This window comes from Stigmatopora nigra, chromosome 12, assembly GCF_051989575.1.
Source record: "Stigmatopora nigra isolate UIUO_SnigA chromosome 12, RoL_Snig_1.1, whole genome shotgun sequence".
Taxonomy (NCBI): domain Eukaryota; kingdom Metazoa; phylum Chordata; class Actinopteri; order Syngnathiformes; family Syngnathidae; genus Stigmatopora; species Stigmatopora nigra.
The window spans coordinates 9,553,009-9,565,857 of record NC_135519.1 but is presented as its reverse complement, the minus strand read 5'-3'; the positions used below and the strand labels follow the sequence as shown (position 1 = coordinate 9,565,857).

Genomic DNA, 12,849 nt, shown 5'->3' with positions numbered 1-12,849 from the left:
TAAATGATAAACTTGACAACAAGTAGAAATGAGAGGTTCTCGTCAAGTATTTACCACTAAATTGCATGATCTACTCTTTGAGCTCTGCCATGATAAAATGTTGACAAGAGCCTGCAGTAAGTTGCCACAATGACTGCAATTTACTAGACAAGGCTGGGCATGCCAGATTGAAATGTAGTCGAGACAAGATGAATACCGACTGGAAATTAAACCTGATTCCTCTATTAAATTGAGTGGTTTGGCACTCTTGACTAGTTGGAAATTGTATTTGAATTGGGGCAGCCCGATGGCTGCCGTTGTTAGCGTGTTGGCTTCACAGTTCTAGGGTCCTGGGTTTGAATCCAGGTTGGTCCTTCTGTGTGGAATTCACATGTTCTCCCCATGCCTGTGTGGGTTTTCTCCGGATACTCTAGTTTCTTCCCACATTCCAAAAACATGCATGATATGGGGGTTAGAAGTGTCTAAAGTGGTTAAGATCTTATGGAGGTTTGGTGTAAGTACAACATGAGAAATTTGTCTAAATTAGTTGATTATGTTGAGGGCTCGTGAGAAGAACATGTTCCTTGACTGGTTGCACAAAAAAGAAAAGACAGTAACCAAGTCAAAATTTTCACTCCTGGCAGTAAAAATAAAGACTGACTAAAATCGAAGCAATAGTATTGGGGTTTGTAAATAACAATTCCAACACAAATCAAAACAAGACAAATTAGTGAGTCTTTTAGAGGTCAAGACCACGACAAAGACCTGGCAACTCCCGGGTCAAATCACTGGCTCTATGATTCAGACGTTAAATAGCAATTTATGTGCCCGTCTCGCCAATCAGACCAAGTGTCAGCTATCGATGATGAAACATCATTAGTATGCAGCTCCACGTAGAAGGCTAAAAAGATACATCAAAAGTCATAACTGAGCTAATACCCCATAGAGACAGTCGATGTAAATTGCAAGTAACATTATTTACATACACCATTAACGGCGGAAAGTGATAAATATTCACCCCCAACGAGCAGCACATTTGAAAAGTGAAAGCATTTGCCTGGAGGCTGACAGCAGCTGTTTTGTGCTCGATCTGATCCAGAACACGATCCATTAGAGCTGGGTTTTTCCATTCTAACACCTTGCATATTTACACAGCCGGCAAAAAGCACGCCCGGGCAATGTGGCCTCTCATCCTTGCCGTCATTTGGGAGATTTGAGTTCTTGTGACGAATTGTGCGTTGGTTCAAAAGGGCAACGGTACTTTTGCTTATGCAAGGCCTACGTTTTATCGCTGGGGATGCATTCTGATTTAACCTTGGTAAGAAAACATGCTTATTCTTCAAGTCAATAGCAGTAAAAGAAATAAAAAATCCCTATTTATTCATTTTTGCTTGTTTTGAAAAGCGGGTTGCCCACAGACTTGGGTTTGTTTTAAAATTGAGAAGAAAATCAAGGACAAAAAGAGCTCATATTTATGAATTTGGAAATCAGCTTTTTGTTCATGTTAAGCACATTGCACACCCACCAATTTTTAAAACCCTTTCTCTGCCAGATCATTGTAAATTCATGTTGGTTTAATTGAAGTATTGTGGAATTCATCCTATAATTACCGTATTTCCTTGCATTAAAAACCAGTTCTAGTTCAAATGGATTTGATATGTACTTGTGAAAACTCATTTAAATTCACAGCAGGATGAAAAGAACCAAATGATTGGCTGTCTACCATTGTCAATTGTAATGGAAGACCTAATTAATTGTCTTTTAATAGACAAAATAAACATTAGAATTCTCAGTTTGAGCCTCCTAAAAGTAAATATTTTTTTTAAAATTTAGTAAATCAAAGAAAAAAATCAAAATAATCTATATTCTTTTTATTTTTATATTTTTCTATGTCTATGGCAGTATTCAAACACCTTGTTTGTTTCTTCCTTGTTTAGGAAGCAAAACCTGCAAACACTTCCGGTCTTAGAACAGAGTAATAAAAGATCTTCTCTCCAAAATATTGAAGCTGTTTTTTTCCAAACAGAAGACCAGGTGTGTTTCTTTCCATTGGAAAACCCCTTGCATATTTACCAGACCTGAGATGACACCGTCCTAAGGGAAAACTGCTTTAATAATCTTAATTGGCTATGTATTTTTTTATTATACACAAAGCTATTACGTGCTTTATGGAAAAAAGAAAAAAAAAGTGGACCTAGTAGTTAAAAATGGAGTGTATGACCACCTTGACGCATTGTAAAGTTTTAGGAGATGGCGTTTAATGTTCTCCTTGAGAATATAGCATCAGCGTTTTATTTGAACAGTACCTTCTTTGTCTTCTTATGGAAAGTGTCCTTGGTGAACATTATGTGTGTAGGCCACACGAAACCTCCATTCTTGACTTTTTAGACCCTGCTAGATTGCATGAGTGCTTGAAAGTCATTTCTCAAGTGGTGAACCTCGTTGTTGTATCTTTATGTCTGTAGAACTACTATAGAAGCACTGTGTGAAGAGTATAAAAAGCCCTCTTTTTCAAATGCGTCTGGCCATCATTGCTGGCGCTTACAGACACAATTTTTGCAGATTGACGACATATTTGAAAGCTAATGTTTACAATGAACACGCAGATTTAATTGTGAAAAAGTATAAAGACACTTAGGGGCAATTTTTCACTCACATATGGAAGGGTTTCACTTGTGCAACCAAGTGTGAGAACTTGTGTGAGATCCAAGGAATATTTCCTTTCCTTGGCTTAAAAAAAGTCAGTCTGACATCCAAGTGGCGAGAAATAATGGAGTGAAGTCATGCACTGAATGATTCACTGCCATTGACAATGATTAAGTTTCGATTTATTTGAACTGACATTGAACTTTAAACACGAAAAAATTAAATTCTCAAATCTTAACCAATCGCAATATTAGTGTTGGTACAATGCACATATGCTCTGCCCGCATGTCTAACATTTTTGGACCATTTACTAGGGATGCATTGTTCCACACATTGGACAATTGAACCCATGAGAGAGTCTGCCAAGCTTGCAAACAAAATACATTGCAGGCACAGCTAAAATAACGAGCGGGCCATTGTCTTCTTTTCACCAGTATTATAATTGAAGGTTTCTGGGGTCTTTTTATTGATCTATATTAACAAGTAGACCAAGTACAGGGCAAGGCTTGATACTAACAATGGAAGCATGGTGTTAGTGTCATAGTTTTGTTCAGTTTAAAAACTATGTATTAACATTCATACATATATAACGTTCGTGAGAAGAGGAATAAATAAAAAAGTTTGTTATCTTTAATTTAATCGTTCAAGAACTGCATGCCTTCCCCTACATAACACCACTCATACTCCATTTCTGTCTATTCCTTCATTGATGATATTTCCTGGTGACAGAGTTAGATGTCTAATCCATGGAAATTGGGATGTCTGCCAGGGACCCAGTCTACTCCTGACAACTGCAGCCAGAGAGCTACCATAACTGCATATTTTATGCTATTTTTTCCCACTCTGATGTAATGTGTGTAAACAAGCGTGTAAAATAATCAACTTGATTTAAAAAACAAATCAGAGTTTTCTTAATATTTGATTGCTCATATTGTGAATACAAGGGAATGACAATGACATCATCTTGGAACTGAACGCCAATGAGAATAAATGCAATTGAATGAGCATTTCCATTTCATTGTTACGGCTAATTCCCCATTTATATGCAAAATGGGGTAGTTACTCTATTACAGGAAAAAAAGCAATAAAATAAAGAGCAATTGATTTTCTTGCTTTATCAGCAATTTGGTGGCTTTAGATGTCATGCACCCTTTTATGGTTTTATCGTTAAACCGGCAACAATTTAAAACAAAATATTAACAAGGTCGACAGCAAAAGTTAAGCTGTTGCTTCATTACTGATATTGGTACTGATGTGGCATTAAAATGACGTCATCAGCATTGGAGAGTACTGAGAAATAGCAGGCTGTTGCCACGCAAAATGTACACTTTGAGATCAATTTTCCAACTACTGGTTGGGTTGCCTAATCCAAAATGGTTGACAGGTATGCTGCTGTGAATATAAATGAGTTCACCTCGAGAAGACGTCCAATACAACTGGATTGGAAGTCTAGCACCTTCATTTTAAGACGAGTTAAGCAGTGTCTGATCAAGCCATGAAAGAATTACTTTACCTTCAAATACGCAGTAATTTAATATCACAGGACAAAAAATATCGGAAATGGTTTTGGAGACAAGATGTGCACGGTGTGACACTCTTGAAAATGAAACAGTATAAAAACGTCTTATTGGATCAGACCTACCTTTACTTGTCCTACAAACAGACTGATTTCCTCTTCGCGGACAGTGAAGTTAGTGGAAGTGGCTGGGTCAAATAGGGGGTCGTTGTCATTGACGTCGGTGACGACGATGTCAACTGTTGTTGTTGAAGTCTGGGGAGTGATTAAAAAGTAACATTTAATGGTGGCTTCTGTGTATATTTAAACCTAATAGTGCTCAAAAATAATACCTGGCTAATGTGTTTTTTTAGGAAAATCAATTGATTAAAAAAAAAACAAATTCATGATTCCTCATTGGAATTATTTGAAGTGAACTATATTGCCAAACAATTAGATTGTACAATTAGTTGTTTATTATTTGATTCATTCTGGGAGACCTAGTTGGCAGACATAAAGGCCCTCCGAAAAAAAACGAAACTATGATATGGCGTGCAACAAAGATGAGTTTGACACAACTGGTTGAGGTTTTTTTTTTTGTTTTAAGTTCCAAATCTAATGAGGAAAATCTTGAAATAAAATGGATGCATATGGAAAAAGCTTAAAAAGATTTCCCTGAAGCTACCCAAGAGTCTCTATTATATTCAAAGCACTGTGACTGAAAGAGTTCTTCATGAATTTAACTGACACAAAGTGAATCTCCCCTTTTTATGTTGGATTCTTCACTGAACATCGGCGATTTCCAACGTCTACTTCAGGGAAAGGCCGCCTCGCAACTGCATTGCTGCAGAACCCATGGCAGCACTCGTCAAAAGCCACTGGCAGAGAACAAAGGCGAACGCTAATTACGGAATAAACGCTATGTCTCAGAGGATGACGGTCGTAATGCCGGAGCGGGCGGCCCTTGCGATGGTTCCCGAAAGACTCGTGTTTGATGTTTGGCCTGGCACTTGTGCGGTTTTGGTCCCCGGGGAAACGGTCTAGTTCTTCTGCATCGTGAGGATTCATCTGCAATTGTTTGCTTTGTTCAGACGTGATTACAGATATTCACGTGGGAACTGACACACTGGAAAGCTTGATCCACTGCCACCACGGGATACAGTAGTGGGGTATCATTAACATCGACGTGGTGGTGACAGGCTCTATTTATTTTTCACTTAGCGCAAGACCTGGAGCCAATTAGTGTCCCCGTCCTGGCGTGAATTTTCTCATCAAAGCCACTAGAGCCTGATTAACCAGGGTCTATTATTTATTTAAGTCAAACACAGAGGGGATATTTGAAAGAAAAATGAGGCATCCGCATGCTGGCTTTTCAAAAGTCACAAGCCTGACCGGAAGCTCGCGATGAGAGCAGGGCGTTAGGCTTCATGTCTGACGTTAGCTTAGGGCGATGAGGGAATAAAATGAGTTATCCCAGCTGGTGATTCAGCCCCCGAGGTGGTCGGGTTTTACAGAGTTGGCACCTGAGAAGGCTGATTTTTGGACTCCCCTACATGTCAAAAAAAGCTGGAGGGATTTTCTTTAAATGTCAGGTAAAGTTTAGAAGTGTTCTCGTAGGTAATCATCTGTTTTTTTTAAATTATTTTTAATTTTTTTTACACTTTTCTATTGTAATTTCACCTATTTGGTGTGTGTGAGAGGAGGAGTAAATTATTATGAGTTTTACTTAGTATTTTTTTGCAATGTGTTGTTTGGCCTATTTCATTTATTTTCCCTCACTACATTTGTGAATCCTTTTTTTCCTTGAATTAAATATTTTAAAGCATTGATTCCCATTGACAGCAATAAACATAAAATCTATTTTAATTGGTTGTTTGGCATTAAATTCAAATTTCTTTGGGCTAGCTAATGATGGTGAGGCAAACCAAGCCAGGGAGCATAGTTTTATGCCTGCTTAAGCGTGAATGCTTCCTCTAGAGTAGTTATTTATTTAGCCAAGTGTGGAATAAGGAGGAGTATGATCATGTTTCTGTGTAATGGCAGGCAATGAGTAAATTTCTAACATCAAATTTAAGCTGTTAAAACAGAGAGAAGATGATTGACAGTCTTGGTGATTTGATAGCACTTATTTTAAGACAATGTCATATAAAATTGAGCAAGGAGGTGCTGATGTGTCAAGGCAAAGAGCTTTTGGAAAAAAATTTGCTTAAGTCTTAAATCTGATGTTCATGAAATATTACAGGTAGGAAATGTAATGTCCATGTAATTAGATTGACATTTTCTGATTGTTACAGAAGGAAAAACTAAACGCAAAGCTTGATTTTTAGATCAACTCTCTAGAAAGGTGAAAGGAGAATATTCTCAGTTTTGTGTTCATTTTATGGTAGTCCTTAATGACACTGATCAGCAAATCAAGTGCAGCAGCTGCATGAAAACACCTCTATTTTTCTTTGAATTGACGAACACACAAAGTTAGTCACTAGAATTACAAGAAAGCCGCAAAAGTCAATGTTTGTTTAGACTTTTAGTGATCGAAAGCCACAACTGACTAATCTCAATAAATGCCACCTCAGCTGTCTTACAAGGGTCCGAGTAATTCACACTATGACGAAAGTTAAGCACCGGACTCTACAAAAAAAAAAAAATTCCTCCAATTAATTCCAAATTTCTGTGGTTCTGGGTTCTCAGGGTGGTCCTCACTGTGTGCATGTTCTCCCCTGAGGTTTTGTACCCTAGTTTCCTCCCATGTCCCAAAAATATGCAGGGTAGGCTGGTTAGAAAACTCTGAATTGCCCCAAGGTATGAGTGTGACCATGAATGGTTGTCGTTTCCTTGTGCTCTGTGATTGGCTAGTCACCGATTCAGAGTGTACCCCGCCTGGTGCCCGTAGTTGGGATAGGCTCCAGCACCCCCCACGGCCCTTGTGAGAATAAGTGGTTCAGAAAATGAATGAATAATTCTGACTGTTTGTCCTCTCAGACACTCGCTTCAGGATGTTTTTACTGAGAGTTGCCATGGAGATCACAATCCGACTTTAATTACGCATAGAAAATCCCAAGTTTCCGTCCTTTCCCATCTCAGTCCATTTAAATCTTCTCTTTTGTTTGCAACCTTCCTGGCAGTACTTGGCATAACTCTTCGTTTACCCCTATCTTGGTTTAACTCCCTTCCTGTTGTGACAGCTTTCCATCCCGCTGCTGACATTTGGCACAGCACAGTCAGGCAGCAATTCATATTGTACCTGAGATGCTTCCGTCTGCTGCTCCGAGATCTAAAACGTGCGCAACATAGGTAAAGGATATTGGCTTGTATAATCTGTCCATCTATAGTGAGATAAATGTGCTTCTCTCACGCTGACTACTGCTTTTCTAGAGAAAGCTGAATTTGAAATCACTGTGCCAGGAAATGAAGACAAACTTTAGATTGGACAACAGGTGCCCAATTCATTTTAACTGGGAAGTTTGTAAGGAATCAATTCAAGTCATTCTCAATTGCAGCCAACAAGTTCATTTACCACATTGTCTTCTATTGAACACAATTGACATCCAATTCAGTTGAAAATGGTTATGAATTCTGTAATGGCCAACTCTTTTAAAACAAAGCAACTAATAGCACACTATTTTCAACAAATACCAATTTTATATTCCCCACACAATATACAGTGGTGGCAATAAAGCATCTTTTTTCTTACCCCTCCAGGGTTGCCATCAGAAGCAGTGACGACCAGACGGTAGCGTTCGTCGCTTTCTCTGTCAAGAGCTTTTTCCAACATTAGAAGACCAATCCTGTGATGAAAATCAAAATGTTAACTCAGACAGACGGCTGCAGAAAGAAACCCCAGAAGACCTTGCGCCTTCAACAGAATGTATTTACTCCAATTAGAAAAAGTCATGAATTCGAGGCCACTGACTGCTGGGAAAAAGGGCAGGTTGGCTTTTAAACTTTACCCTCCCGGATGCACAACAAGCAGCAGGAATCTGTGTTCTGCACACCGCGGGGCACAAGTGACAATTTGCCAAAAGCAGCATGCAGAATTTTCTGTTTGTACATGTGCACGAAAAGTCATGGCACAGCGTATGTAAAACAATGGAACTCAAGAGATAATCTGCTCGGACAACAAAGAAAATGCATTGGCACACCGGTGGAAGAATAATGATTAGCAAAAACCCCTGTTCTTTCATCCACTCAGCTAATTAAAGATTGTTGAAGACCACACTTTGACATTGACTAGTTGGAAAATTGTATTTTATTTTTCAAAATGTTTTCTTGGGGTTGTTTTTTTCCACGTTTCTGCTTTAATTTTGTGGTTTTATTTTGGTTAAACAATAATTTAAAGCCAAAAGACAGCTTTCCTGACAAATAGACACATTTGAGTCAGTGGACATAAGCCATAATTTGTTAAACGATCCTGTTGCTAGAAGATGAGCTGCTGTCATGCTAATGATTGATGTAAAACAAAATTAACGGATATATATTGACTTAGTTCTACATTTGACATTTATTCAGAATAACAGGGTTAGAACATGTGGATCAATATATAGTATGCGGCACCGAATTGTCCGGTATGTACAGTACTGCACAGCCATGTCCACTTCATGGACCAACCAGTTGATGGTCCTATACAGTTGTATGCAGAAACGGACAATTTAGAGTAATCCTGCTGAAAGCAGCTTTCAGAAGAAGGGACAGTGTGGTCATAAAAGGGATGACACGCTTGGCAACGATACGGGACAAGCCTGCTCTATAAATTATCCTCAATTTGAGGTAATGGTGGTACTTTTCCACTACACCAGCTCAATTCCAGTTGGCTCAGTATGAAATACAAGTCAAAGCAAATGAACGATAGGGTGGATGTCTTGCCCGTCAATTGCAGCCAATGAAATAATAATGAAGTGGCTAATTAATGGAAGTTTATTAGGCCAGTTTTTCAGTATGACGTTGCCAATTTGGGTTCGTTCAAAGTTGGTACCAAAGGGCGCGAGAGTCGTGTCATCGATTAACACTGAGTTAATGAGTCTGGCGGCGTACATTTTGTGAACACTTACATGTCGTCTAGTGATCAGCATTGCTGATTACATATTTATGAGGAGTTATTTATTATTACTACATGTCTAATTGTGGTCAAGCAATACTGTGTGTGCTGCTACTACAGAATATTTTAAAATACTTATGATATAGCAAGATTAACAGATCTCGTATTTTATTCACAGAATTTGAGTCACCTGATTTTGAGGATCTGCCATAATTTATCAGGGTGAAAAAAAACAACAACATTGAAATAAAATATGTTTTCATACTTCAGGCTTCACTAGAGAGCCATTCATGCATGGTGTTATCTTAACTTTATCTTCCTTTCACCCATTTTATGATCCTCTGAAAACGATGTGATCCAAACTGTATTGGTGGCCACATCATTGACATCCTTTAAAATACATTTATAAACAAAATGTAAAGACAAAAGTATATGTATGATAACAAAATGCTAACAAAGAAGGCTCCATCCAAACAAGCCATGAGTGGTTTGCTGAATTTAAAACTAATGGACAGCCAGGTTTTTACAGTTCGAAGCTGCTCAGCTGGCAAGACACTAGCCTAGTTCAGATTTTATCACCTAAGTCGGCTCCATCTCATTATCTGGCTCTTTTTGACCTTCTGCTGTATATTTAAATGAGTTTGTCACCAGTAGATATTAAATTAATTTGGAGTGAGGGCGACCGTCCACTTCAAATGTGTCGGATGTCTAGCTACTACTATGTTTATACGTAAATAACTGTGGGCCTTAGCTGTATTTTGTCTTAAATTTTTTGGCATCTGGCTAGTGCGGCTTATATTCAGGAGTGCTTGATATGGTGCAATTCATAGTAAATACAATACTCTTGCAAAAGGGATTCTTATCAACCCATGAAAGGACAGCAATGATACTTTCCATGGACTCCACTCAGTTGAAGCCACTGCCTCTCATACCTTTTATGTACCGGAATGCAACAGCCACATCAATTGGCATTCTGGACCACACTGTATAGCTTGCGCTGCTATGGTGACTATCTCAAGCATCCCCTCTTGCCCGCCCTCAAGGGAACCTACAGAGCAGTATACTCTGACGCTCATTATTCATAATAGCCCGATACAGGGGCAGCATATGCGGAGCGTCGGAGCGAGAATCTTGTCACGGGAACGCATGGAAGCCTTGAAAAATGACAATTTCAGTGGTTGCGTTGCATGCACAGCTAAAACGAGAGTAGTAGCTAATCAGTCTCCATTCAGCGCTCGCGACATCAACAACTGTTCAGGTGTTTGTCGAGTGTTCATAGTGTGTTGAGACATTGTGTTGTATAAAAGGCAATGATTTCCAACTTGAGCTCTACTGTAAATTATTCATATTGTGCATTTGCAAAATTACTTTTTTTTTTGGTTCAGGGCCAATAAATGTCCTTGCAATTAATACAAATAATAGGGCAGAAATTAACATAATAACTGCCAAGGGACATCAAATTATTTTCTAACTGACACAGCCAATATTGAATGATTACATTTCTGGGCCAATGACGACAATATACATCTAATTTGTTGGAGAATCAAGGACTGGGAGTGATCGCCACATCTATTATTGGCAGTGGCTGTGCTTACATTGACACGGTTATTCATTCAGAATTTCCTAACCTTATAAAGCCTTTTAATCCACCTAAGAAAGTGTGTTCGTTGATTTAAATTTGGAAACAAATCATCTTTAAAGCATGTTTGTGAAAAAGGATGAAAATATATAAATAAAAGAACGACTGACATATTGGAAGCCTAACACAACAGCTTGTACTTGTTGTCGCTTCAGCTGCCAACAGCTGTTAGCCACTTGCTAATACTACTGTGGGAATCACAATGACAGAGATGGGAAGACAGTATAACTAACAGTTCCACTATAATTATTTTTTGGAGGAAAAAACACAATTCTTCTCAAATACTAATGTTCTTTGCAGATTCAATATTCAATTACAGCGATAGAAATTCAATCCACCTGTTTGTTTTCAATTTGACTCAAACCACCATCTTTTGTAAAAAATATATTATTACCTATTTATTTGTTCCTTTCTGCTAATACTTTCCAAATGTAGTCATAGTGGGTAAGTGTGTTCACCACTTTGTCAGGTATTCATTCTCATTAACTCTTTTGTTTATGCACCATATGTTTGTCACATCTCCGTTTAAATGACCATATAACGGTCATTTAAAACTCAATAGACTGAGTAAGTGGTCACTGCAGTGGACATCTATTCAAAGGTTATCATACACTAAAATTATTCATGGCGGGACCAGGTGCAAGAGTATGTGTTGCGGTAGTTAGTTAAAGAGGGACATCAATATTTGAAACTTTTGATCTCTTCCCGCCCCTCCCACTTGTTTCATACGATTACAATTATTTGTGTTTTTTTTAAATTTACCAACACAAAAGGTGTGCGGGCAACACCAATACTAGAATAAGATGTCACATTGGAGCTGCAAAATGTGAGGACAATTGATGCTTGGGTTCCAAAATTGGGAACCATGTATTGTATGGATGAGAAAAAGAGGAAGAAAAACCCCATTTAGGGAAAAAAAAAATCACACGTTATTATCATTTCAGCAATTAACAGAAAAAATCATTATCAGATCACGCAATAGCTTACCAAGGCTATTCTTTCCTTCCCACTTTTTCTAAGCCTGCACCTTGACACTCATCAAACTGACTCTTTTTTCTTTAGTTTCTCAGCCAAGATCCTACTTTCATATTCGCCTCTAAAGTTTCCCAGTGGCTTCCCTTTTCTCAGGATTGTGACACGTGGCTTTTCATGCGCCGTCGTCTCGTTGGCTTGAAAAGAGGACAGTTCCCCACAAAAGAGAAGAAGGTGCGTATGCGGATCAAACTGCACAATACTTCAAATGCTTCAGAATTCGGGTTTTATTTCTGGCGTGAACGCAGGTAACTGTAGCGGGTGTTGCCGCCATCAACGTAAAATCATCTTTTATGAAAATATACGGGCTGTTCACAGTATAGACAAAGATGTGGACTTACGTTTCAGAGAGGTTGAACACATTTTGGGAATCTCCGCTCACAATGTGATATGTGATTGGATCGTTTTCTCTGTCTGTTGCCTGGAGGGAGACAAAAATGCAAAAGCTTTCAAGGTCTTAAAATGCCATTAAAGGTTGACGGCTACACATTGTGAATGGTGCAGGAACATATGGATAGAGGAGTAAAACGGAAATCTTTTAGATGGGATCTTGGCAGCTGGGAAATTAATCAAATAAAAAAAAATGGCAATTTGTTGAACCATTGAGATTGTGAAAGGTTTAGCCATTTACGATCACTATTTCTATTTACATCCACTTCTTTTCCACAAGTTTTCAAAATGGTATAGTTTTGTCCAATTCAAATAAATCAAACATAGATAAAAAATATCACAGACACTAAGCATCCAATTTTTTCACATTTTCAATTTTGCAAAAACTTACAAGTTCAATTGCCCTTTAACTCCATACAGCATATTTAACTCCTACAAAAATGTATTTCTTGATTTCCAACCCAGAACGAGAAATAGAAAATTTCATGGTTATTATTTACATGTAAAAACTGCCTCCAACTCAACAGGGAGCTAACCAAAATATACAAAAGAGCGCCCCACACATGGAATAATTGCACACCATCAATAATGATAGAAATCAATTTCATTTAAACTAGGAGGACTCGCTGTGAATGC

The 12,849-nt window shown here is 38.3% G+C and overlaps 1 protein-coding gene across 1 annotated transcript in view; it reads right to left on the bottom strand.

The window, feature by feature from the left end:
• LOC144205212 (protocadherin-15-like) overlaps positions 1–12,849 on the bottom strand; it is a 129,783-nt gene that overhangs the window by 43,787 nt on the left and 73,147 nt on the right. Inside the window, exons 21-23 of the mRNA XM_077729419.1 lie at positions 12,165–12,244; positions 7,812–7,905; positions 4,268–4,396 (exon numbers count right to left, since the gene is read on the bottom strand). Coding sequence (XP_077585545.1) covers positions 4,268–4,396; positions 7,812–7,905; positions 12,165–12,244 — 303 coding nt within the window. The remainder of the gene's footprint in view (positions 1–4,267; positions 4,397–7,811; positions 7,906–12,164; positions 12,245–12,849) is intronic.